General features: G+C 34.0%; 2 protein-coding genes across 2 annotated transcripts in view; one reads left to right on the top strand and one right to left on the bottom strand.

Moving 5' to 3' along the window:
- Positions 1–271: 271 nt before the first annotated feature.
- Positions 272–1,726, top strand: LOC111044298 (ankyrin repeat and zinc finger domain-containing protein 1). Its single transcript, XM_022329395.2, has one exon. The coding sequence runs from the start codon at positions 272–274 to the stop codon at positions 1,724–1,726; it is 1,455 nt and encodes a 484-aa protein (XP_022185087.2).
- Positions 1,727–8,353: 6,627 nt separating this feature from the next.
- The window catches only part of LOC111044297 (nitric oxide synthase, salivary gland), a 43,958-nt gene continuing 24,315 nt past the window's right edge, over positions 8,354–27,996 (bottom strand). The window contains exons 7-21 of the mRNA XM_022329393.2: positions 27,518–27,615; positions 26,922–27,066; positions 26,277–26,381; positions 25,286–25,365; positions 24,685–24,807; positions 23,574–23,748; positions 21,273–21,399; positions 19,604–19,870; positions 17,583–17,752; positions 13,461–13,671; positions 12,093–12,180; positions 11,479–11,600; positions 10,836–10,984; positions 9,986–10,177; positions 8,354–8,467 (exon numbers count right to left, since the gene is read on the bottom strand). Coding sequence (XP_022185085.2) covers positions 8,354–8,467; positions 9,986–10,177; positions 10,836–10,984; positions 11,479–11,600; positions 12,093–12,180; positions 13,461–13,671; positions 17,583–17,752; positions 19,604–19,870; positions 21,273–21,399; positions 23,574–23,748; positions 24,685–24,807; positions 25,286–25,365; positions 26,277–26,381; positions 26,922–27,066; positions 27,518–27,615 — 2,166 coding nt within the window. The remainder of the gene's footprint in view (positions 8,468–9,985; positions 10,178–10,835; positions 10,985–11,478; positions 11,601–12,092; positions 12,181–13,460; positions 13,672–17,582; positions 17,753–19,603; positions 19,871–21,272; positions 21,400–23,573; positions 23,749–24,684; positions 24,808–25,285; positions 25,366–26,276; positions 26,382–26,921; positions 27,067–27,517; positions 27,616–27,996) is intronic.

Genomic DNA, 27,996 nt, shown 5'->3' with positions numbered 1-27,996 from the left:
AACTAAAGCATTCGAAGATGACGTTTCTAGTATTTCAGGATCAGAAACTGAGAGTGAAGATGAGTGCGATTTGAAAACTGTCGTGAAAGGTGCTGATGACATTGGAGACATCATCACCCGACGGATGAGGATGATATTTGAAAACGGTAAAGGTAATTTCTTGTCTTTCTCTCAATGCTGGCTTACAGACAAAAAAGATCAAATTCAATCCGAAACAGAGATGATTGGTACGGTTAAAAAACTTTCTTCCTGTTTACAAATATTTGTGGTTATGATTGGAGGGGGCCATTTTGCTGCTTCGATTTTTAATAAGAACGAAGTGATTCAACACAAGACTTTCCACTCATACACAGTTCGAGCCAAACAGGGTGGTTCTCAAAGTATGAAAGACAACAAGCAGAGTGCTTCAAAAAGTGCAGGAGCCAGCCTTCGTCGTTATAATGAGAGGTCTTTGATGCAACATGTTCAAGAGATACTGGCCAATTGGTCGAAAGACATCGCCGGTTGTCATTTCGTCTTCATTCGTGCAGTCGGTCCAAACAATCAGTCAATACTTTTCAGCGGCAAGCAGGCATCTTTGCAGAAGAATGACCCTCGAATTAGAAAGATTCCGTTCCCTACAAGACGAGCCACCTTCAACGAGACGCGACGAGTTCACAGTTTACTCACATCTATAGATGTTTACAAATCTGAATCAGTGTTCCAAAGCAAGTTCCTGGGTTGGTCTACAAAGAGCAATTTTGAAAGTGAAGTCAAAGAGAAGTCTGTAGATAAACCTAAGCCCAAACCATCGAAGAAACCCAAACCTGTAACTTTGTCAACACCAGAAGAGTCTCTGTCAAATTCTGTTACTCAACTTGATATCAAATCTGATAACAGTGATCATGGAGAAAAACTATCAGAAACCGATAATATTGAGTTGTCATCTTCAGAAGTTGCTTCGGTTGAACAAGGTGATAAGAAACAAGTAAGGAAGAAGAAAAAGAAGAAAATTGTAAAAGAGCTTGAAACAAAACCTGAGGAGCATATTTTGAAGTTTAGAGTTGATGTTTTAACAGCTTGTACTAATGGTAATGTGGATGGTTTGAAAGAGGTTTTGGATTCGAAGGGAGACAACATTTCAGATGAAGAAGTAGTTATAGCTATGAATCAAATGGCTCCAGATAATGTGACACTACTACAGTTTGCAGCTCAAAACAGTTTCAATGAAATAGTTCATTTGGTTCTACTGAACGGAGGAGACCCCTGTGCGAAAAATGCCAAATCCATGACTGCCTACGACTTTGCCACCGAGAAGGAAACGCGAAACGTTTTCAGGCGTTTCATGGGCGATTATCCTGATCGTTACGACTACAGCAAATCGCACATACCTAGCGCACTAACGGACGACGCTAAAGAGAGACAGAAAGCGGTGAAGAAAGCGAAACGAATGAGGGAGAAGGAGAGGAAGAAGGCTGATGAACCGAGGAAAGCGGAAATCGCGGAGCAAAAACGCTTCCTGCAGTTGGATGATCGGGAGAAGCGGGCGCTTGCGGCCGAAAGAAGGATCCAGGCTTCATTAGGGAAAAGTGGCAAGGATTTAGTTTTATTGCGGTGTTACAGATGTGCCATTAATATCACGGGGAAAGTACCTTTTCATTATGAGAGCTTCAGTTTCTGCTCAATGCAATGTTTGAAAGAACACAGACAGTCCAGCCAAACTTCCAGTAATGAGATTAGTAGATAGCTTGAAAAGCGGTATCATAATCAATATCTGAATTATCTGTTCTATATAAACTTTTTATGTCCTAGGTGGACTGTGACAATTATATAATTTTGTTGCAATTATTCTGTGTTGTTTTATTTAAAACTTTACATCAATAGATGTATACTTTCACATTTCACAATTAGTACAACAGATAAAAATGTAACTTATTTATTACGGTATTTCTATTAGGTTAATAAAAAATGGAATGATCAGTTCAAATGTTGCTGGTCAAAAATGACCTACGTCAGTTGATGTCTCAGAAATAAAGTTTAAAAACTGGAGAAACCACTGTAACTTAATACACAAATATATTTGATGATTATATCGAAGTCACTGATAGAATTTGAACTTTAATATTGAGATCAGTAAATCCCACACTCAGATCAGTAAAATCACTCATCTTCAAATGCTTTTAACTCAAGAATAGGAGTGAATTTTGCCAATATGATTACATTATATTGCTCCTCTCGTCAAGTACTATCATTCCTGAGAGTTTGAGCGATTTTAATTCTTGACATTTTTACAAAAATAAACCATGATGTTTTATTTTTTTATTCATGGATTTCATGAAAATGCGAATCTCCCAGATTTGGTTGATATTCGGGCTATGGATAGAGTTTGGCCATTTTTTTATCATAGAAGTGTTATTATTTTGTTTATTATTACCAGTGTTTGCCATAGATCTAATCAGACCTGGCAATGTAAGTTGTTTCAAATAAATATAAAATATCTCAGGAAAATCATGCTTTGAAAGGATTGGAGACTTGGACTCTCAATATTAAATGCATATTATCGGTGGCAACAATGATAATCTGATGTTCCATGAATCATTTTACACAAATTATTGTAAAACGTGAAATTTTTTCATGTTTGAACATTTAATTCTGGAACTGGAAAAACATAAAATTGTATGAAGTGTCTATACTTTGATAAATGCTTTGAAAAGTTCTGGAATAAAGTTGTTTTTGCTCCATGAATTATTTTTTTGGGCTAATTTCAACTGAGGTCTTTTTCATGAAAAATCTGGCGTGGTACACTCACACAACTTTCCTTGCTCATTGAACTGTAAGCCTTAATAATTTAGGGGAACAACATAATGACGGTTGGCGGCTACATATTTAAAACTACGATCATGGGGTTGTGTGGCAGAGAGGACCAGGAGTCCTAACTCCGCCCTAATAAAGGCATTTTATAATCAATCAATCATACTATTGAATAATTTCAAGTTACAGTGAATAACTCACTCTGTATTGTAGCGAAACGTCTCATATTATAGTACGACACTTGTTAGGTCAACCTCTATCCATAGCCCGAATATCAGCCAAATCTGGGAGATTGAATTTTTCATGAAATTTATGAATAAACCGAGATCCACGAATACTCATAATCACATACAGCAAAATTCACTCCTATTCTTGAGTTATAAACTTGCAACTTAATTTAAAGGGATTTGAAATACAAATAAATAGACATGACGTTTGAAATTTTTATTGAATAAAGCTTGTTTATATTTTGATGAAAGACAAGATTAAAAATATTGACAATCATCAAAAAGATGTTCGAGTACATGAGAACAGAGAGAAAATATTCATATATTTCTCAAGTTGAGAAAAGTGTTTGAAATGTAAGTATGGTTAAAGACTGGAAAAATTTATTTAGGAAGGTTCGGAGTACAAATGGAGGATTAAAATTAAGCTCATTCAAATAAAATAATAGGATTTATTGAGAAAAAATTAAATAAACAAGTGGAAATTAAAAAGATCTTGGTGGTGAAGGCTCCAAGAACTCCCAGAAAATATATTTTACGAAACTTTATTCACTCGGCCCAGTTACTGTACCTATCTGTGACGGCATTAACTGATTCTGATGAAAATCATGGAGTCCCAGCTCGACAGTTTAAATTCTTACTACCTTACTGGAACAAAAATAAATGTACAATACATTCAGACATACAAATAAATACGAATTATTCAATCTATAATCTTCAAAAGTCAGCATTATTTTGACAAGGGATGACATATAAGTGTCAGAAATACGATAGGCCTACTATTAAGCTAAAATAACAATCAATAACATAATCAATAAATTTATAATTACAAACATAATAACACATTTTTAATTGCAATAACAAGATTAACAAATCTGCAACATTTCCTCATAATAAAATGAATAAAACAATATTATTACTATTAATTTTATTTTGTTCTATTGTGATTTTCAAATAACAATGATATTCTGTGATTATTCTTCCATGAAAAAACTTCAAAAAATTGTATGAATAGAATAGAATATCGCCTATATTCTATAATATTTTCATACACTAGATTCATTGCAAAACATTAAAAGTAGATAAAATAAAAAATAGATATCATAATGGTTTATTAAATAGCCTACCTAAAACTATACTATTACCTTTTTTTATCCAGACAGGTCTAATACTGTACTAATTATCTTGTAAAACATGGTTAGGCTACTGAATAACTCGAAAAGCATACAAACAACATTTTTAATCATGAGAGTTCTATAAATTTCAGAAATATTTGAACTTGAACCGTTGAAAAGAGTGGGACTAAACTTGAATTTATTGAATAGTACATTTTCAAAGAATTTACAGATAGACTTTTTACAATATTTTCTTTCAGCAAAAATTGATTTTAAGCAAATTTAATATTAGCAAGTGATATGACTTATTACTAAAACACTATCGTATTTAGTATTGTTCCCAATAATAATTTCATCTCAATGAAAGCTCAATAAAAGGATATGTAGGGAGTAGGATTCAGTTCAGATTTACAATGATTGATAATTTATTTGAAAATAAGTTATAAAAATAAATTTAATGAATTGAATTTCTGTCATTGATGAAAGCTTCATGGAGAAAGATTTAATCAATATTCTCATCATATTATTTTAATTCAAATTAATGTACTTACCGTAGGTACTTCAAATTTCAAATTATAATCATGAACAAGATTCGTTTATAAATAATCCAAGAGAATAGTTTAAAAGTTGGCAAGTATTGTAGTAGAGGGACGAGATAATGTACAATATATTACCATTGAAAGTTTACAAAGTGTGATATGTATATTTCATGAAAAGAATTTAACATCATCCAATAATTATTATATTTTGAAGATGCTAGTAATTATTTTGGAATATTGATTTTTTTCAAAATATTAAAAAAGATTAATATATCATTATTATATTATCATTCAGCAAAAGGATTGTTCGTTAAATTTCATTAGTTCAAAATTTGAAAATTTCATATGCATGCAATATTTTAAACTCTTTGTATGTACATAGTGTAGATAGCAAAGATTTATGAAAGATACTATGAAGTATATTATTATTGACATTGAAAGAATTTGAAGGAATATTTTCATCAGATAATATACAATTGAAATAGGAAAATTTGCGGGAAATTAGTTTGAAAGTGATTTACAATCATGCAGAAATTGAGAATATCTATTAATATTATTATCGTCATATTTTATTAACGAATAGTTCAATATTGATATTTTTCTTGAAAATATGAAGCTTATTAGTATAATCGAAACGTTTTGTATAGTAGTTAACAACATTTTCCGTCATTTAAAAATAATATGTACCGTGTTCATTTTTCAAATATTCTGTACAAAGACCTAGAATAATTTTATTATTACCTTCAAGATCTGAAAAAAGCATTGAAGCTGGTCAAATTATTGACTTCTTGTTGTCATTAATCTCCAATCGATTACCATTTTATAGAAATTTTATACACTCAACGACCAATAAAAATAGAGAAAGCATTACTAGATCTTTCCTCTTCTTGAAATTCAAGATTCCGATTTTATGAATAAAGCTTTTAAACTTTGATCAATTACAATTTTATAGAAATATTTTACACTCAACGACTAATAAAAATAGAGAAAGAATTACTAGATCTTGCTTTTTTGAATTTCAGATTCAGATTTTATGAATGAAACTTTTAAATCGAGCAACAATGAGTGAAAAGGGAGGACCCCCATTTTGAAAACTGAATGAAATATATGATTCTTAGTTCCTTATTATACGGTACTGTTGTAACTAGGTAATATGCAACTCATTTAATTATTTCAGAAATCTCCAGAATAAAGAGCTCTATAAGATCAAGTTAAGTTTTATTTATTTTCCTAGACTATAAATCTTATAATCATTCACAAAAATAATATTCTTCAATCCCCAATAATGGTCAGAAATGATAGGTACTGTATTAGAATTTTTTTTTAAGATGACATCTTTCCAATAATAGACTACCTATTTAATAAAAACCTCTTCATGATATGAAGTTTTACCGAAATATCATCATAAAAACAGAATTTGAAAGAAAACCAACGTCTACAACTCCTGATGAGATCTCAGTCTTTTTTTAAATCAATGAACTATTTTCCACAATCAGCAAGACTGATAATATTATACGAGCGTATAGTAGATCATTAATTTATCAATATTATTATAAACCATTATTATTATAAAATCATTATTATTATATTAAAAACCGAATAGTAGATCATGAATTTATCAATATTATTACAAAACCGAATATGAGGATACCAGAATATAAGGAACAGAAATCTTTTTATCTAATTAACTAGGTCCTGTTCCATGAAAATTGAAATGCTCCGTCACATGGGAAAAATCCTCCATAAGGCTACACTCTAATACAAAGGAAGGTCTATGATACGATAAATCTTTAAAAATATTTATATGTTTTGTGTGGAAGCGTTTTACCCATATTACATCACTTCTCAAATTTTGTAGAACAGGTCCTGACGTATTGAAATATACAATATAATTTCAACGTTAATATAATTTCAGAACAGGCCCTGACGTCTTGAAATATACAATATAATATTACAACGTTTAAATTAACAAACTGAATTTTATTGTTCACTAACCAAATAGGCTAACTCTTTTCTATTCTTTAATTTGATTCTGGTAACTCATGTGCGATGATGTTAACTTCTAATACCTAACAAACTCTTCCGTTTCCTAATTCGATTATTCGGAAACTATTTCAGTTTTATATTGGTGTTCTTCACTTATTATTGAAAAATCCCACATCATACCTATATACAGTACATACAGGTCCAGTATACTATACAAACTAGTTCAGTATACTGTTTATACACAACATACTGATATATATCCGCGTATGAGATCTCTACAGAGTGTTTACCAACTCCCTACCAATACTCTAGGGCATTGTTTCTGGGTAAAAAACATATCTAAATATCATATTTAAATTGTCCGTTAGTCTTCAGTTAAGCCTACTCACACAGCGGCCATTTTGCTTTTTTCATTTATTATTTTTCCTAAATAATGGTTGAACATACAAAATTGAAACTTTGCACAATCATAACAACTAGACAAAGCTACAAAAAAATTATGATAATTTTTCAAATTCATAAAACAAAATGGCGGCCATTCAAATAACTCAGAAACTGATGGTTTTACAAAAACTTTAGAAAAATAACTTTATTTCGTAAATTTAATTGCCTATCGATTGGTACCTGATTTTTAAGATTGAACCAATATTAACTGAGATATGGCAGCCTTAGTGATAGGCGACCACTAAAAGTTTGTTGTAGTGCAAACCAAAGCATGCTAATAGAGTCGCCTCAATGATGCAGCAATCTTTCTTTGCATTGTATGTTAATAGTAAGCGATTTTAGGTACCGGTAATTTCAAACAATAAAATAACGTTACATAACCTTCTAAAGGTGGGTCACCAACCACTAAAGCTGCCATATCTCAGTTAATATTGGCCCAATCTTAAAAAATCTTGTACCAATCGATAGACAATAAAATTTACTAAAAAAAGTTATTCTTGTAAAGTTTTTGTAAAACCATCCGTCTCTGAGTTATTTAAGAAACAAAATTTTGAATGGCCGCCATTTTGTTTTATGCATTTGAAAATTTATCACAATTTTATTGTAGCTTTGTCTAGTTGTTATAAATGATTGTGCAAAGTTTCAATTTCGTATGTTCAACCATTTAGGAAAAAAATTATAAGTGAAAAAAGCAAAATGGCCGCTGTCTGAGTAACTGAAGACTTCCGGACAAATTAAATATGATATCTAGATATGTTTTTTACCCAGGAACAATTCCCTAGAGAATTGGTAGGGAGTTCGTAAACACTCTGTATAATGTTATAAACTAGTTCATCTATAGTTTTCATGAACAATGATTGGGTAATATTAATTCCAATCATGTTCACTCTAATCATATGATGTTCGCACTAATCACGTTCCCTCCAATCATATGATGCTCTCTCAAATCATAGAATGTTCACTCCAATCATATGATGTTCGCTCTAATCACGTGCACTCCAATCATATGATGTTCATTCCAACTACGTTCACTTCATTCATATGATGTTTACACCAATCTTAATAATTATTATGATGCTCACTCCAAAGATTGCACGGGGGGTTCACTCCTCCATCGGTGACGCCGCCGTGAATCGAATCTGCTGATGAATTTTGACGAGGTCAGCAAAATCCAAATCATTCACTGATTCAGGAAGGACCGAATGGAGTGGATCAGGTCAGCAGCCACTAAGAAAGGGCTGCTTTTCTTCCTTAGCTAAGGATTCGCCTGGGAGGCCATCCTGATGCGAGCGGACTCCCGGGAGCGGTTGTGCACCTCGGCTGTCCTCAGGGTGATACCGAAGATGTCCTCGTGGTAACGGTTCTCATCCTGCCACAAAATAAAATAATTGTTTATTCAAACAATAAAAGTAGCAAATCCTTTCAAGTGCTTTACACTCTTTTTGTAGGCTAATTTTGTTTTGAAATTATGAAATGTTGATGATCAGAAATGAGGTGATCACTCACAAATAAGGCGAAATGGAAGTTCAAAACGGCAGGGAGTAACTATAAAGAGGGTAACTTATACACCAATATATTTGATCAATCTATTATCATAAGTATCAATTATAATTATGTTTCCTAGTCACTGATAGAACTAAAATTACCTAGGTATAATATTTACCAAGTCCGAATTCATGTTCTGAAAGGCTATTAAAGTCGGATATCTCAATTTTTCTGATTCAATATGATACAAAATATTTTCCAGTCGAAATAAATTATTTTGTGTGTTTGTGGCGAATCAAAGTAGGGCACTTCAGCCACCTTACACTGGTCCCCATGAGGTGGTGGACAGAGACGTTAAAACCTTCACATTAAGGATTACCTAATGGTAAAACCGCTAAGGTTCCCATTGACCGGGTGAAGCCAACATACATCCTTCAAGACGACTCACCTCAGCCTTCCCACCCTGTTCCAGAAAAAAAGTGAGCTTCAAAATTTCGGATGGCCAAATCGTCTGCCCGGGGGGGGGGGTAATGTGGCGAATCATAATAATGATTGCCACTGCCACCTGTGATGTTTTCAACTAGCATAGTTTGTTTATCACTTGTAATAGTTTTATTTTCATATTTATCCAGAGTTCAATTTTGTGATTCCAAACATTAAAATTATTCTATCATTCATTTAGTTCCATTTAATAAATTTTAACATAGGAAATCATCAAATAAAATTCCTATATGTTCTACACTCTGGTAAGCCAATTTTGTTTTAAAATGATGAAATTTGATTAGAATTTTCTGAAGATTATTATGTTCACTTTCTTGGTTACTAATCTAATGCAGATACATTGATTCACTTAAACATCATCACCGTATTTAACTCTGATCTGATTGCATTTAAAAGGCACTGGGCTTTCTTTTCAGAATACAGAAAGTAGATACCGCACTACGTACCCTTTAGTAGGCCTATCTACTGTAGGTAGGTACATTAGTATATTATGATAAATAATCATAAGAAGCTATTAGAGGTTACACAAAATAATGATCAATCATAGATTTCTAACTGTACATATTTTATATTTATGAAGTACCTAATTAATAAAAAATCACAAACCTTTGATTAGTCACTATTTTGATTAATCACAAAGATTATTGACTATTCTTGAAAACCAATAGTCCATCCAAAACAGAGGCCTATAAAAAAGTGTAGTACCGTAGCCTATGAGATTAAGACAATGAGGCCCAGTTACACAACCGCCGGTTAAATTTTAACCGCGATTAATTTCACGACAACCAATCGGAGAAGGCGTTTTATAAAAGACGGCTTCTCTGATTGGTTCTTATGGAATTGATCACGGTTAAAATTTAACCAGCTGTTGTGCAACCGGCACTGAGATGATTTAAATTACCCTCATCTTCAGCATGTAGGTTTCGGCCTGTTGACTGGACATGCCTCCTTGTTCTTGTATGATTTGTTTGAGTGTCCGATTGACATGCTCAGCCATGGTGCAGTCGCCGCACACATAGAAGTGACCAGACTCACGCACTATGTAGCTGAATAGTGTTCTCGACTCTCCTAACATCAAGTCTTGAACGTAAGTCTGAAAAATGAAATAAATCATGCAATATTTTAATGGGATAGATTTGGATGAGAGCAGATGATATTCCGAATAGAATCCACCTATTGCAATTCTGTATGTTGTAGCAGTACTTATAAAATTCTGTTAATCAATGAGACAATGAAGATTATCAAGTTTGATACCTGATTACAGTATTTCCAATAATAAATCACGACAGTATTATAGCAGATTCTGTCAATGTTCATATCATAATATGTTCCTTCCAATCTCATAGATACAATTCAAAATATATCATTAATCAATTTTTTATGGTTCAATAATGGCGATTCAAAGTACGTTTTCTAGTTCCATTCTCCACCAAATATTTTTTATCCTAGGGGTATGAGCAAAAAATAAATAAACGATCAACAAGAAAGTTGATAGAAATAGAGAACCGACCAGCAAAATCCACTTCTATGCATGTGACATGAATGGGAAAATTTATTGAATTATCATACGCCAAGGTCTATATAGACAAGGCAAGGTATTTATAGACCTTGGCATACGGTAGGCCTATTCGCTTAATAATTCATTTTTTTTTAAATTTGTCCATTTATTACATAATATTCCATATTACATCTATTACATTACTAAGATGGTTTATCTAAATATTTAGGTTTATTGAAATACTACCCAGTACCTTTCTTATTTTGGGCTCCCTAGACAGCGCCAAGAAGACCTGATCGAGAACTCCCTCCCGCACCATGTCAGCCTTCTCATCCTCATACAAGTCGAGGCACTGTAGGCGACACCCGAAAAATAGAGTCATCTTGCCAATGCTATTTGGACCTGACACAACATAAAATAATTATATGATTGAATAAATGATCAAAGTGGATAACAATATACGAGCAGATACTTCATGAAACTGATGTTTGCCGAATGATAATAATTGAAAATAGATTTGTATTCAAAGTTTATAATAATATATCATTTCGAACAGACACTTCATGAAATTATATGCTATTATAATAATAATAATAATATAATTATTATTTATAAATTATTATACGATTACAAATCATATAGCAATGTCTTCAAGAGAGCAACAGGCTCAGTCCAAAACTGCTCTTCTCCCAAATTTGATGAACACTTTAGTATTTCATCAATCAATCAATAATTTTATTCAATTCAACACAATATACACAAAAACAAAACAATACAATCAAAATATAAATTTCTAATTCATGGTGGGGTGTGTTGAATAGAAAAAAACGAGGAAAAATACCTACATGGTTTCCCATGTAATAAGCTGGCTGTTGTAATATATTAGAGCTACTCACTTTTTAGTTTCCTCTCAGCCCTCCTCTGTTGCCAAAACCCTCTGAAGGGGGCGATTCCTGTGCCTGGGCCTACCAACACTATCGGCCTCCTACTGTCGCTTGGCAGGTGGAAATTTGGAGCACTGCAAAAAGTTGTTAATGGAGTTGCAACAATTCTTTATTGATTCAAACAATAAGTACATCATCAAAAATGATAGGGAGAGGAAAATAATGATGCAGTGTTAGATAGTTTCAAGGATAAAAGTGAAGCCATCAAAATTACCTACAAAATTAATCTTCATCGAGATCAGAACTTTCACTTGCATGCACCACATAAGTTGTTATGTTGTCGCACATGATGATTTATCTCTAAATTCAATTATTTATTTATTTCATTCAAATACAAACACAAACTCAATTATTTATTCAGCTATTACAAATTATATTTAAGGATTGGGAGAGGACAAAAGGCTAAGCCCAAAACTGTCCCTCTATCGAATCTTGATTGAAGTTATAAAAATGATATTGATGTGCAGCTATTAAATCCATCGATGCTTGATACATATTACGCAATTGGTGATTCGTCTTGAATGCATTAATTTGATGATCATAGCGAAATGATTTTATCGACTTACCTCCTCACAAACAAGAAGATATCACTCCCAACTTTAGCATCTAGAAGGTAATTCGAACATACACCATAATGGACGGGTCCTTCTCCATCTGCAAATGGAAAAATTAATTATTATAACGTATCACTGTTATAAAATCAGTTATTAAAAAGGAATTAATGTATTAGACCTAACGAAGAGGAATAGAAGAGAGATATGTCGTTTGAAATGAATTTAAATTTTAAACTGAGAATGACAACTACTCAGAACAATTATCGGTACCGTAATTATTGGATAAATATGAGAAATAGGTCAAGGTTGTAAGGATTAGACATACTATAATTGATAACAAACTATTGGAGCTAAAAATTCTGGATTAAAGTTATTCTGGAATGCTTGGAGATAGTAAAATGCACAGATTATAAGCAACAAAACACATTCATTAAAAGCAGCAATTCAACAAATAAAGATTTTGGAGAAAACATAACATTGGTTTTATTCGATGAAGATTCATAGGGAAAGCATTTACTACCATCATATTCAATTCAATTAGGGAAAGAGAATAAGTCAACAATGATCTAGAATTAATCTACGAGTTGAGGAACAAGTGTAGAAAATTTGTATATTTATTATCTAATACAAGTAAAACAAAATCCTCATAATAGAAAGAAATACACAGATTGGAGAAAAAGTTGTATCTATGTAGGCCTACCCTCCTAATCTGAAATATAATTGGTTATCCAAGAACAGAATCAATTGACAATATATTGTGAGACTAGTATAAGATTTAGCAGTCAAAGAAACTTATCAAGAGCAAAATTAATTTATGGAATCTGGGAGAAAACAGAACTGTTTTATTCAATGTAGATTTCTAGAAAGAGAGTAACTTGTAAATTGAACATTAGATCCAACACCAAAAGAGGGATGACAGAGAGAAACTACTGGTCTTGTCTTGCTTTAGAAGAGAATGCAGAGAAAAGTATCTTAGTTTAATTTACAAGAGAAATCATAAGATAGAAGAGATTTTCAAAGATTCAATCTCATGTCAATTTTTCGCCATCAAGGTAGGCGCACACAGATCGTCATCGGACGATTAGATTTAATGGATTGTTTTCAATTGGAGTGCGCATACCTACCTATACGATGCGGATAGGTATCACTCCAATTGAAAACAATGCATCAAATCTAATCGTCCGATCCGTCCGGTGCGTGCCGTCCGTCCGATGACAATCCGTGTGCGCCTACCTTTATAATCACATGAGAGACAGTAGTAGTATTGAAATAATATGGAGCCAATTAAATATACATTTAATTAATACGGTATGGTAGTTGAAATTCATGCAATTGAGGGGTGGTCGAGTGTATTAGCATTCTAGTGATTAGTGAGCTTGCCTTGTGTGCGATAGGATACAACGGCTACAGTCAGATGGATTTGATTGTGATGGACGACCTTGGCGGAGGAGATGCTGTAGAAGCGGGGCTGGAGGGGATTCAGGTGAGCCAGGAGAAGGCCGGGGAGGGGCCGCACTGAGGGGAACTCCTCCAGAACCTCCAACAGGTGCGGGAACCTCCAGTGTCTCCAGTCTTCGTAGGCAGCTGGCTCCTGCAAAATTACGTTCAATGTTCAAATATCTAGGTTTTTTTCTAAATTTTCAAATGATAAATTCTCTCCCATCCAATTCTTGCTGGTGAAAAAATATCTCAAGTGTTGCAGTAACCTAAGTCCGGACATGTTTCAAAGTATTGAGCATAATCTTCTAGATATAGAGAAAAGATAGCATAAGAAGATATCCCATGGTATAGGTCGTTAATGTCCCAAATTTCAAGCCGATTTTTTCAAGGCGATTTTATCTATCTTACGATCAATTCGACTACTGTCAATTAATACTGCATAGCCGGGTGAGAGTGTGTGAACGGCACAGTATGAAAAACTACCAGCATCACATAGCTTCACGAAAAAAGTACTGGAACTATCAGCTTGCGTTAACATTGAAAATTGGAACATAAACGCCCTTTACCATGAGATATCTTCTTCTACTAACTTTTCTTTATTATATAATGGAGTATCGAGGTACTCTCTAGACTCTGAAAATGGGACCCAGAGCCTTGAAACGCGTTCGGACTTGACTAAGGGGAGAAGACCAAAAAATAACTCCATATAGGCCGTAATGTTAACATATGTACCTTTTTCTCAGGAACCCTTTGAGGTAGATGTCTAATATTTTGTACAGTACTACTTAGCACTATTACGAACACTTTAGCGAGAGGTGATTTGAAAATAATTTTTAAATTCCATTTTATATGCGTTTTTGTAATTCAATACTGTGTTTTCGAGCAGTCATTCAGAAAAATCATACTTAGTGAAAAAATGGTTGAAAACTGAAAAGCTTGTGCTAAAGTATGTAAAAAGTCATGTTATTCAGTGTTTAAAATATCAGGTTGATCGGTTGGATGGATCTCTAGTAGGGATGTCAATCCCGGGACTGATTTCCAATCCCGGTATTTCGGGATTATCCAATATCAATCCCGGGATCCCGGGACTGATCCCGGGATTGAAAAAATTCAGTTTTATGCATTTTAACCAATTTTTCCTCCTCAATTACATGTTCAGAAACAGTGTGTGGAGATGAAAAAGGGCCCATTAAAGAGGGAGAGGCTATTATTAAAATGAAAAAAAAAACTTGGGGATAATATTAAAATTGATCATTTTATTTCTATAAATGTTTTCATGATTAGGAGTAACTGCTTCATTTCATGTCCTACCTCAAATTTGCTGTATCCCAGATGATAGTGAGAACTGAGGAAAGCAAGATAACTCATCAGAGTATTTTTTATGTAGAACAAAAGCATTTCTATCCTACATCAGGACGGGATAGAGCTCACACTTGAATTACGTCAAATACTGTAAAGTGAATTAATATCACTTGAATTGATAATATTAATAGAAGAATAGAATACTTTTTGTAAGACCGTAACGCCATACCGACCAAACAACACGAAAGCTGAACCACTACACTATCAAATGAAATTTCGTAGAGCCAACTATAATATTTACTTCAACTAGATATTCTACTTATGATAGAGAAAGAGAAGAGGAGAGGAATAATTAGACAGAGAGTGAATCGTTAGTGCTTTTTTATTTCTCATTTCTGAAGTCTTTTCAAAGTTCGGAATGTAATCCAAGGAAAAGCCATCAGCACTATTGCAAATATTGCTTCGTCTAGACTGGTAATTGTGGTGCTGTGTAAACAGAAACAAGTGTAGAGACATAACAAACTATCAACAACCATTCTGCCAATTATGCCAACTGATAATGCGAATTTTATTAAGTTAGTACAGAGTACAGTATACAATCAATATTATGTATAATATGCAACTGTAGGCTGTGCCTGTAGAATAAATTAGTCAAACACTTAGAACAATAAATTAGTTATAAAAACTCATATTCATCACCGTAAATAAATTCCATATTGAATTGTTTTTGGAAAAATATGATTCACAATTTCAGGTTTACAATCCCGAAAATCCCGGGATTGACGCTGAAAAATCCCGGGATTGTTAGGTATCAAAAATGGACCGGGATCCCGGGATCCCGGGATCCCGGGACTGATCCCGGGATTGAAAAAATTCAGTTTTATGCATTTTAACCAATTTTTCCTCCTCAATTACATGTTCAGAAACAGTGTGTGGAGATGAAAAAGGGCCCATTAAAGAGGGAGAGGCTATTATTAAAATGAAAAAAAAAACTTGGGAATAATATTAAAATTGATCATTTTATTTCTATAAATGTTTTCATGATTAGGAGTAACTGCTTCATTTCATGTCCTACCTCAAATTTGCTGTATCCCAGATGATAGTGAGAACTGAGGAAAGCAAGATAACTCATCAGAGTATTTTTTATGTAGAACAAAAGCATTTCTATCCTACATCAGGACGGGATAGAGCTCACACTTGAATTACGTCAAATACTGTAAAGTGAATTAATATCACTTGAATTGATAATATTAATAGAAGAATAGAATACTTTTTGTAAGACCGTAACGCCATACCGACCAAACAACACGAAAGCTGAACCACTACACTATCAAATGAAATTTCGTAGAGCCAACTATAATATTTACTTCAACTAGATATTCTACTTATGATAGAGAAAGAGAAGAGGAGAGGAATAATTAGACAGAGAGTGAATCGTTAGTGCTTTTTTATTTCTCATTTCTGAAGTCTTTTCAAAGTTCGGAATGTAATCCAAGGAAAAGCCATCAGCACTATTGCAAATATTGCTTCGTCTAGACTGGTAATTGTGGTGCTGTGTAAACAGAAACAAGTGTAGAGACATAACAAACTATCAACAACCATTCTGCCAATTATGCCAACTGATAATGCGAATTTTATTAAGTTAGTACAGAGTACAGTATACAATCAATATTATGTATAATATGCAACTGTAGGCTGTGCCTGTAGAATAAATTAGTCAAACACTTAGAACAATAAATTAGTTATAAAAACTCATATTCATCACCGTAAATAAATTCCATATTGAATTGTTTTTGGAAAAATATGATTCACAATTTCAGGTTTACAATCCCGAAAATCCCGGGATTGACGCTGAAAAATCCCGGGATTGTTAGGTATCAAAAATGGACCGGGATCCCGGGATTCGGGATCCCGGGATCCCCGGGATTGACATCCCTAATCTCTAGTAAAAGGTACGTATGTTAACATTACGGCTTATGGAGTTATTTTTTGGTCTGCTACCCTTATCATGTAAGAACTATACTGTTTTTTGTCACATTTCTAAGTCAGATTTTCTCCCAAGCTGTGTAATGGAAATCGATAGAAGTTATAACTTATTTATATTGGAATTCAATATTGTATTCTCAAATTTAAGTTTATGGAGAATGATAAAATTCATAAGGCTTTTGGGGAGAGTCCCTGACGGATGTTCCACCTCGCCTGAGGAGTAATTGAAAGGCTGACGGAGTGTTTACGGTAATATACAATCATTACCAACTAAAATATAGATATATAAAAAACATAGACTCAATAATAAATCAATAGAATATGTTTGTACTTTCACACTCTTTAGTGCCTCACAATACAAGTGAACAGTTAAGATTCCATTTACAGTTGTTTCAGAATTTAAAATTCCATCATCATGGCGGGTTATACTGTATAGGACAGATTGGATGATTCGTGTTAAAAATAGAATTTCTTCATACATTTTCCTACAGAATAAATAATAATCTATCCAGCAGAGTAGAAATTGATTGGGAAGCATTATCTGGTCGCATTGAGAAGTGACCCACACTTCTTGAGAAGTTTTCCCATTTTGCTTTGCAACCTCATTTTGCTTTTCATGTCGACCTCTTCCATACTAAGCCTTCTTTCTATACACTGTACTTTCTCATTCTTACTTGAATGAATATTCATAGAAGTTATTTGCTCAAATTATACACAATCAATTAAAACTATAGCTTGGAATAAAATGTATAGAATTTGTAATATAGTACTGACGTTGGCAAGCAGATTGAGTAGGTCCTTTTCGCGCGGGTCCGAGGCACAAGTGGCGAGGAATTGGAGCAGGAATGGTGAGGGGGGAGTGGTGATGTCCACAAAGCGAGAGAGAAGTGTGCGTAACGAGCACGCCGGCAGGCGTTCGTATGACTCCCAGGTGCGTGTCACTCCTAACAAAACATGAATTAAACACGACAATAGCCACAATAATGGAATAAAATTAAGTAAATATGGAATAAAACCACGAAATAAAATGAAAACCTTTAAAATTTATTCAGCTACAAGGTACAAAATTTAGGAAAAGAAAGCTTTTGGACTATTATACAGTATCTGCTGTTCTCTCTACATCGTAGTATTATTATGTAATTCATGATTGTATGAATCTGATGATTTTTGTTTACATTAAATGAAACGGGCTGGTAGTTGGCTGTGAAAGCAACGCTTGCTACTTCCCCAACATCGTCTTGCCTTGTCTGAAGGGGATATAAATGTCACTGGTATTAAAATTTATAATAAATTACCAGATAGCTTGAAGTCGATTAATAATGATGCTTTGTTCAAAAAAACCTTAAAAAGTTTGTTGTAGAAGGAGAGTTTAACTCGTTGAATGAGTTTTTGTCTGGCTGACTATTTCTAACCTTTTATTATGTTAACTAAATCCAAAAAAAACATGTTACCTATGTGTATATATTTGTATTTGTTTGTTTGTACAACACACTTTTGTACTTATGACGACTGCGATATACAGACATTTCTTGTTATTGTATTTATGCAGAAAATAAAGAATTTGATAGAATTTATCAGAGATTGACAATGGTGTAATAACCGAAACCGGTCTTTCTAATTATCAATAAATCAGTGGTTTTTTGACAATTTCTTAGTCTTTTTCATTCAAAAGAATTTGAATTTGAACTATTGTATTTTCACCAATATTCTCACCTCTCTTCAAGTTAATCTCAAGGGAAATATATAACTAAATTCAAAGTAGGTATATTGGCTTTACTTTAATTACAAACTAAATATTTTTGTACCTTTTTGAAAAAAGATTAAACATGGGAGAACAGAAGAAATATAATTCAATGTGAAAATTCATAGTTCCCAAATGTAAATAGTAATAATAGGTACCAAAAAATAACAAATAATAGGTACCAAAAAATAATAAATAATAGGTACCAACAAATAATAAATAATAGGTACCAAAAAATAATAAATAATAGGTACCAAAAAATAATAAATAATAGGTACCAAAAAATAATAAATAATAGGTACCAGAAAATAATAAATAATAGGTACCAAATAATGTAACATTTCGAAACAAGTAACACTACAGAAAAAGCACAAAAAATATTGTTTCTATGAAAGGTTAAGTCACAAGAGAAAGTTTGGCTATCCTTACGGCAAAGCCATACGAAGCGTTTTCAGGCGTTTTCGGCCGTCAGGAAGCTCTCCGATTGGCTGATTATCGGCTGATTCCAGAACGCCAACCCAACCAGCTTCCTGCTCTGCCGACTTGTCTGGAAACGCCTGATAAAGTGCTTCGTGTGGCTTGGCCCTTAAGGTACGAACAGAACGAGTGGGGTGTGGTGAAGATTTCAGTTTCAGTCGATGCACAAGAGCCTGTAAAGGTGCGTACAGATATACGCGCCGTGAACATGAGCAATTCACTTTTAATCAGCTGATTATATCTGTATTTTTACAGAAACGGTAAGATACAGATATAAAAAGCTTGGCATGAGCTGATTAAAAGTGAATTGCTCTAATCAGACTCTAATCATTATTAAATACTATGAAAAACAATCAGAGAAGGCTTCTTCGAAAAGTAGGAATCTCTGATCGGTTCCCGCGAAAATAATTAATCACGATTAAAATTCAACAGGTTTTTATGAACGGGCTTATATTGTGTTACAAGAAGGTCGCGACCTACACACTGAAAGCTAAACATTGACCTGGCCGTTCTGCTTGTACCCTACGTCACCGCAATCTAAATCTCATTTTCCCGTGACTGACTCATCTTCACCAACCTGTGGAAGTGTGCGTCTCCTTGAGCTTCTGTATCTCGATGGGCTGGTCGGGGTCGAAGTTACCCTCTAGGTGCGCGAGGGTGCCGTCCACCAACTCGGGCCGGTTGCAGGCGAGTACACCAACGTGGTCACCCGGCTCGTAGGCGAGGGTGGGCTCAATGCGCACCTTCAGTAGCAGGGTGGTGCGGGACGACGCACTGCCGTGCAGGTTGTGTTTCTCCAGCAGCGGACACTGCCAGACGGTGCGGTTGTGTACGCGGGAAAGTGCTGTAAAGTCACAAAGCATGCATTAGTTCCATTGTCAAATATTAACAAATATATTATATTAACAAATATATATTACAAATATTAACAATATATATATTATGCAAAGTGACAAAACGAAAACTATCCTCACTGTGCAATATTAGAGAATATATATCATTGAGTCACGTTTACAAAAGAGTATCAAATTGTATATATTTCAATTCACAAGATTCACAATCACAAGCAATAATATAACAAAAACACACAGCTCAGCAAGAAGAGAAATAATAAATAGAAAATGTATTAAGTAATAATTTATTATACAGAGTGATCAAAAAGTCCCTCCATAGTGGAATATATATAAAAAACATTCAATCACTTAAAAACAAGTATTAATAACAACAGGGGTATGATTTATTAAGGTGCATACAGATATACGCGCCGCGAACATGAACAATTCACTTATAATCAGCTGACTATATCTGTATTTTTACAAAAACGGTATAAGATATAGATATAAAAAGCTTGGCATCAGCTGATTAAAAGTGAATTGCTCATGTTCGCGGGGCGTAAATCTGTAGGCACCTACAAACTCACGTGTACATTCATTGCAGTAGATGTTGAAAGTGCATTCTTTGTTCAGGGGAAGTAAAGGGGGAGTAGCTTGTCACGCGTTTCTAATCAGAACACAATATGTCATCATACACAGCTACTGCGGAGAGGCGTTTAGATCACTCGGTACAATAAACAAAAATGATTGAACATCGGTATGTTTTATCAGGACAAAGTTTTTTGGAGGTGAAGTCAGAGACGCTCAATTGAAGGGGACTTTCTTGGGGGGTTGAAAACGAATTTTTTGGGGTCCTAAAGAAGGTCAGAAGTGATTAACATGAGTGACGATATTCCTTTTTTTGCGAGGATGTCCTAGCTTATTATGGGGGGTGTTGTCACCCCTGTTGAAATATTTACATGAATATTTATCATAAGTGAAGATGAAGATAGCATCGATTATATGAGTATCCTTTATTGTGAAATGAATATTGAAGAGATTCCTATCTCATTAGATTGAAGTCAAAGAGGTGTTTATCATTATTATTTAACGAAAATCCCAAATAAATGCTGCAAATCACCCCGAAGACCTCTGCTACTGCAGACATTGGCAACAGGGTTAACAGCTAGATGGAAATTCGATTAGATCTACATCATTTTTTGGATAGTAATTCTCATCGGATTTCCATCTAGCTGTTAACCCTGTTGCCAATGTCTGCAGTAGCAGAGGTCTTCGGGGTGATTTGCAGCATTTATTTGGGATTTTCGTTGAATAATAATTATATATTAATTAGCATTTGAATAAATGCATTCTCTATTTAATTCCATCTGTAAGGTGTTTATCAATATTTGGATCCACGAATGAAAGTTGTACCTTTTTCCAGTTCCTCTGCGTCTTTTGCTTTGACAGTGCGAACAGTTGAAGGCGTCAACAATTCTGAGCCCATGGTCATCCTCTCCAGTGTGTCACTACTGTCCAGGCAGAATGTCTCGCAAGCAATCTGTACAATAATAAGATTATAGATAGTAGCATATAATCTTTTATTAGTAAAAGTAAATTCGTATGGCTTTTGTTGGTGGGGAGTCCCTTGCGGGAAGGTCCCACCGCCTGAATATATAATTTGAGCCGTCAATGGGCCTTACGACTGTCATACTTCATCCGGGACCGACAGTTTAACGTGCCCATCCGATAACACGGGAGTGATCTGGTTAAAAAACTTTTGGTTGTGAGTGGGTTCGAACCCGGGATCTCTATGCTGCTACGCAAGCACTCTATCCACTAGACCACGGATCACTCCATCTTTTATTATGATGGATAGTCAACATTAACAAAACAAAGACAATGATAATTATTAAAGAAAAAGTTGACAATGTGCATTTTACTATTGATGGTAGGGTAGTGGAGAGAGTGCCCAACTTATATTTACCTGGGTACAGTTTTCAATGAGCAGTGGGACCATTCTCAGGAGGTGAGGGCTCGGATTGAAAAGGCGAGAGCGGCATTCAAAAATAATGTCAAGAGTATTCAAGTCGCATAATTTGACCCTTGAACTGAAAATTAGACTCCTCCGTTGTTATATATTTTCCATTTTGTTATATGGAGTTGAGTCTTGGACCCTGACTGAAACAGCAACAAAGAAACTTGAAGCCTTCGAGATGTGGACCTATAGACGAATCCTGAAAATATCATGGATGGACAAAATTTCCAACAACAGGGTTCTTCAACAACTCAATAAGAAGACGGAAATAATGTACACTGTCGAGAGACGAAAATTGGTGTATCTGGGACACATTATGAGCAATGGAACTAAATATCAGTTGTTGAAATGTGTACTACAGGGTAAAGTTCTTGGCAGGAGAGGTGTTGGTAGGAGACGAATTTCCTGGTTAAAGACCTTGAGAACATGGTTTGCAGTGTCCACCCCGGAACATTTTAGAGCGGCTGTCAACAAGGTTATAATATTGCCAGAATGATTTTCATTCTGATTAACATTCGGTAACGGATAGGCACCAGAGGAAGAAGAAGATGGATAATCACTGGTGACTAATAACTCAAACCTTTTCTACTCGTAGACATTGAATTAAGGAATCTTCATTAGAAATTATTAAATGTATTATAACTAAATTATAATGATTAAATTGTATGAATATGAGTGTGAAAAAAAAACAATTTTTTTCAGTTTAGAAATGTTGAAACTCTTTCTAAAAGGTTCGCATTAGAAATATCTGGAGACGAAATATCCAAATCGATTTTACGTAAAATGGAGGAATCTTCATTAGAAATAATTGATATACCGGTAACTAAATTATTATAATTTTTTATTTATTTAGTGTATCTGTATAGCATTTTTCCAAATTTTGAAAATTTCACACTGTTATAAGTGGACATCAAGGAACTGTATTGCCTGGGGACTGGCTACAGTGAAGTCGTTAGTCTCGCCCTGGTAGGCACGTCTCTCAAATTCAAATATGTTGTGGTGAACTGTCTGCTTAAGGTTGTGAATTCAATAATATTTTTTTCAAAAAATTTTTGTTTTACTAGATCAACAATACCATGAAGAATCCATCCTCCAAATCTCATGGATTTATGTCGTACCGAATTTGAAATGTTGTCCCAAAAATTCAAACTTCAGTCGCTCATATCTCAAAAAGTAATCATCGGAGAAAAATGTTTTCTTGAGAAAACTTTTCCATTTTGATAGCTTGATGATATATAAATCGAAAAACTTAGAAAAATATCACGTAGTAGTTTATTTTTAGCCTTTGCACAGCCTTAATCGCCCACAGTCACAAAGTGGGGAGTCTGTAAGTCCTCATTTGAAAAATTATGCATTGCATCTCCCACGTTAGTATCGAATTCTGTTGAGCGCCACCCAGATGCGCCGGGGAAGCTCAAACCTAGAAGCCTAAGAAATAGCTCTCTGGCATTTCTGGGGGCAAACTTTGAAAACTTCAGGAGCCTATAATTTTAGAAAATTATGAATTTTGGGAAAATATGTTTAGAATAGACTCTAAACATGAGAGTAGACGAGTATTCTACTCTTAGACAGTGAATAGAGGAATCTTATTTAGAAATTCAGTAATAGAATGTACGATCTCAATTAGAATAATGAAATATTATGAATTTAATATGAATATGAAGGACTATGACGTTTTTAGAATAGAAATATGTTACTTTGAAAACTTCAGGAGCCCACTTGCAGAAGGCCTGCTCCTGACCACACATCTCATCCCCCCGCGCCAACTTGGTGAGTCTCTCCCCTCCCAGCTCTCCCAGAAGATTGTCCACGTACGAGCCAAATGCACAGAAGTTCGGGTAAGCGCTCGAGCCCAGTGCAAAAACTGCAAACCTGGAACGATAATAATTATCTATAATTAACAAAACATGCGAACTGGTCAAGTTGAGTATCTTTATACAATGTAATAAATAGATTAATCATATTCAGCTGTTCTCAATAGTCATGCCCAGTTGCTCAAAAGCCTGTTAAACTTTAATCATGATTGAATGCCTCAAGAATCAATCAAAGTGTTTTTGAGAAGAAGGCTTCTCTGATTGGTTCTCAAGGAATTTAATCACGATTATTTATTCCTTCTTTATTCTTATTGATTCATACAATAAAGTACACCATTAAAATGTTAGGGAGAGAAAAATAAGTTAACCTTGTGCTATTCCTCTCCCAAATTTACATAAGTTTACACATAGTCCGAAATAGGTTGAGTCTTGTAGTTGTTCACTTCACAAAGTTTTCAGTCCTTAATTATTTTCACAACGTAGATTCTGAATTTAGATGCTTCAAAACCAAACATAGAACAAATTAATTTAACAGGCTTTTGTACAACCGGGACTCAGGAAAATAGTTCTGGAATCCTAATGGAAAATTATAAAAAGTCAGTAGGCTACTTGAACTAATCGTTTACAGTGTCTGATGAAAGCGAAACATAATTTAGAAATAGTTGTCACACAGTAGTTTCAGTAGGTATTGTGGAATTGTTTTAGCTGTGATACAAAGTGATTATTGTTGAAATTTAATATCAACATATTATATCTTCAGGGAAATAATGTTTCATGACAATGATACGCTCTAGTCTTAGAGTCTAGACTTTATTCAGAACTACAATTAATATCAATTTAATATCAACTACGGTACATATTATACAATCAGGTGAAAAATATTTCTGACAATAAAGTCTAGACTTTATTCAAAACTTCTCATGGTCACACAACTAATTCTAATTGAATTGAACTGATAAAAGTGATGTTGATTGATAAATGATGAGAGCATTACCTGACGTTACTGAGAGGACCGAAAACATCGGCATCTGTGAGAGAATCTCTCAAGGAGTCAGTTCTCTCCAGCACCTGATCCGATTGGCTGTTGGCTTTGATGAAAGATGCTGAAGACGCCATACTGTGATATAAAAAAATAGTCAACAATTCAATTCAACAATGGAACAATATAACAAAAAATATGGAGAGAAGTTCATGCATTGACTAGAGACTATGGAGAGAGTATGTAATAATATCAGAACAAGGTTTATTAAATATATGAATTTTATTAATAGATTATAGGCCTACATTTATTTCCGGTATCTAGGATACTTATTGAATTGAATGAACCATCAAAGTTATAGATTTGATGGTTTATTAGATGAAATAAGTTACCTAGAAACTGTGCCTAAATGAAGGATATAATACATTTAAAATTATAATACGGAATTCATTGAGATGGATCCTGAAAAATCTTGTGAATTTTTATGAAATACATCGAATCTATACAATAAACGAATACAGTTTAGAGCTGACTGATTTTTTAAAAGATTTCGAATTTTAATTATATGAATTCAATAATTAGATTCAACAAAACTTGATAAAAGCATTAAACTTACTTCAGGTGGTTATTTGTTTGATGTCCGTTTTCTAATCCAGCGTCATCCATTTTTATTGCATATAAATTTTGAGCAAAGGCCTGAAAACAACAAATAATTAACATAAAATTCACAAATGATTGACATGAATTTTACAGTCGTCGACAAGAATGTATCTATTATTGAAAAGTAGTTAATAAAATGCAAGGCTAGGCACACACCAGTTAGTCAAGATAAGAAATGATCAGATACGTTTAGTCACAATACTTCACATAACTGCTTGTGACGCAACTCACACTGATTAGTCATTGCAATTAGACATGTCTTCATAAGCAACTATATGAACTGTATTGCAACTGTAAGCAACTGTATTGTGACTAAACGTGTCTGATCATGTCTTGTCTTGTCTTGACTAACTGATGTGCGCCTAGCCTAAAACACTAACGTTCTCAGTTAATCGACAAAATGGATGGTAATGTATAGGTGCGTACAGACTTTCGCTCTGCTCCGCAATCGAACGCCACTCGAGCAGATCGATTGATGATCGACCGGGGAGCAAGAGTGGAACGCGAGAAGAGCTAACATCTCTCGTAACGTTCATGTGCCGAGCGAGGGCGGAGCGAGTAGGAGGCGCGTATATCTGTACGCACCTTAATATAAAAATTTAATTTGAAAATAAATTCTTCTTCCAAACTACCTACGTGATAGAAATACAGTAATTACATTCATTTTTCCTTATATTCAGTAAAAAATATATTATTAATATTATATTTCCTTATATTAAGTAAATTCGATATTTCGTAAATGACACAGCTAATGAACACGTGAAAATCAAAGTTGAGAGTCAAGCTCAAAATTATCCCCAGAAGATGTATCAAGTTTATATTCACCAAAGGGGTAGGATATATTCAAATTCTTGCACTACTTAATACTTGAATTCCTTGCACTTTTGAACATCAGCGATAGGAATGATTTTGACCTGAAATACAATAATACAGATTAGATAATATACCTGTCCATTTTCGGGGGGATCTCCATTTCCAAATGTGGATGCCACAACCAATAATAGTGCTTCATGCTCTAAACTACTTATATCATAGTCTTCCATACACAGCACCTGCAAAATAGCATGATAAATTGAATTTGAGTTTTCAGCAAAACCAGAACAGTGCCATTATCAACTCACAGACGATAAGGATTCAAATCAAATTTAATATATATATAATATATATATAACAGGTCTACAGGTAAAGCACCTTGTCTCTCAAGGTCGCAGAAAGTGGATTTTAGAAAAAACAAGTTGAGATTTTATAATAATAGGATATTGATGGGACAATGATATTCTTCCTTGGTGGATTAATACTTGACATATTATTCAATATATCTTCTTGAATAATTGTCTTTTTTTTCTTTAGGGCTACTCTTAAATATAAATAGAAACTGGAAATCTAAGTACCCTTTTAAAATTGTTCAATAACGACATGTTTCGGCTATATATTGCCATTATCAAGTGATTGGAAAATAAATAAATTCTTGAAGAAGTATGTAATACATGAGGCATTGCATACAAAAAGAATCACCATATTATACTATGAGAATACATTTTTCCAGTATAAAATATTAGAATAGAATATAATGTTGTTTTGAAATGACTCACTTGTGAGTGGAAGGCGTGGCCGAAAATCTCTGACAATCTTTTCGCATAGTTTTCAGACTTTCCAGTTTCAGTTGCGTACAGAATCGTCGCTTTTATCCTTCGTGACAGAGCGCTTCCAAACAATTTTGATGTGAACTTCACGGCACTGAAAAATATTGAATCATTGAAATGTGGTAAGATCCCATTGCAAGCAAGAATTTTTGTTCGATCCAATTTCCAGTTTCCTACTACGTACGAATATTAACTAAATATGGTGAAAGTTTTGTGTCGAAGCTTCAGAAAAAAAAATTGTAACTAAGAAACAGAATCGGTCCAATATATTAGACCAATACAAATATAGATTAATAAAGAGCAATATATTGAAATAAAAAAAAGAATGCATTTATCTTTGTTGAATAGCCTGACATTTTCTATTCAAACAACCAACAATTCAATAATTGAAATATTAGAGAATATTGAATCAGAATTTGAATACAATTTCAATATACATGGTACGGTAATAGTCGTGATTAATAATCTAAGCTACGGTTGTAATGATTCAATTCTTATTTAAATTGAATAAGTTTGAAAATCTCATGTTTAAATAGCTTAATTACCTTGCAATTTGTCTGAAATGGAATTTTCGTCGGGGTTTCTTCAACGCTTTTGATCCTTCCCGGCCCTTTTTCCAGACGTGCATTTTCCAGGCGGGATCCTAATGAGAAAGAAAATGCTACACATAAGTCCAATGCCATAGAATAGTTTCAGTTCAGAGATAGTAAAAAGTAAAATAACTGCATCATTCAGATTGAAGGATTTGCGACATAATACAATAACTGGATTAAAATTAATGAATGCTGGATATTTCTGTTGAGCTACTAAGTTATATCATCATTCTTATAGACAAGAATGCCACTGATAGAAGTTAATCGACCAACTCAAGGATGTGGAACTTAAACTTCAACCCTTCACTACTTCACTTACTCTTCGTTTCACCCTTAGACCAGTTATAGAATAGACACGGCCTCTTGTATATTCATACTGAAAGTCGATGAAGCCGCCATATCTCCAAATCGTGACGTCAGAATCAGATAGA

This window comes from Nilaparvata lugens, chromosome 10 (genome assembly GCF_014356525.2).
Source record: "Nilaparvata lugens isolate BPH chromosome 10, ASM1435652v1, whole genome shotgun sequence".
Taxonomy (NCBI): domain Eukaryota; kingdom Metazoa; phylum Arthropoda; class Insecta; order Hemiptera; family Delphacidae; genus Nilaparvata; species Nilaparvata lugens.
Note: the sequence above shows the minus strand (reverse complement) of the source record. Positions and strands in the feature narration are given on the sequence as shown.

What these genes read in the sequence shown, in the direction of transcription:
- LOC111044298 (XM_022329395.2), top strand. Translation starts at nt 272, where the DNA reads ATGATTGGAGGGGGCCATTTTGCTGCTTCGATTTTTAATAAGAACGAA.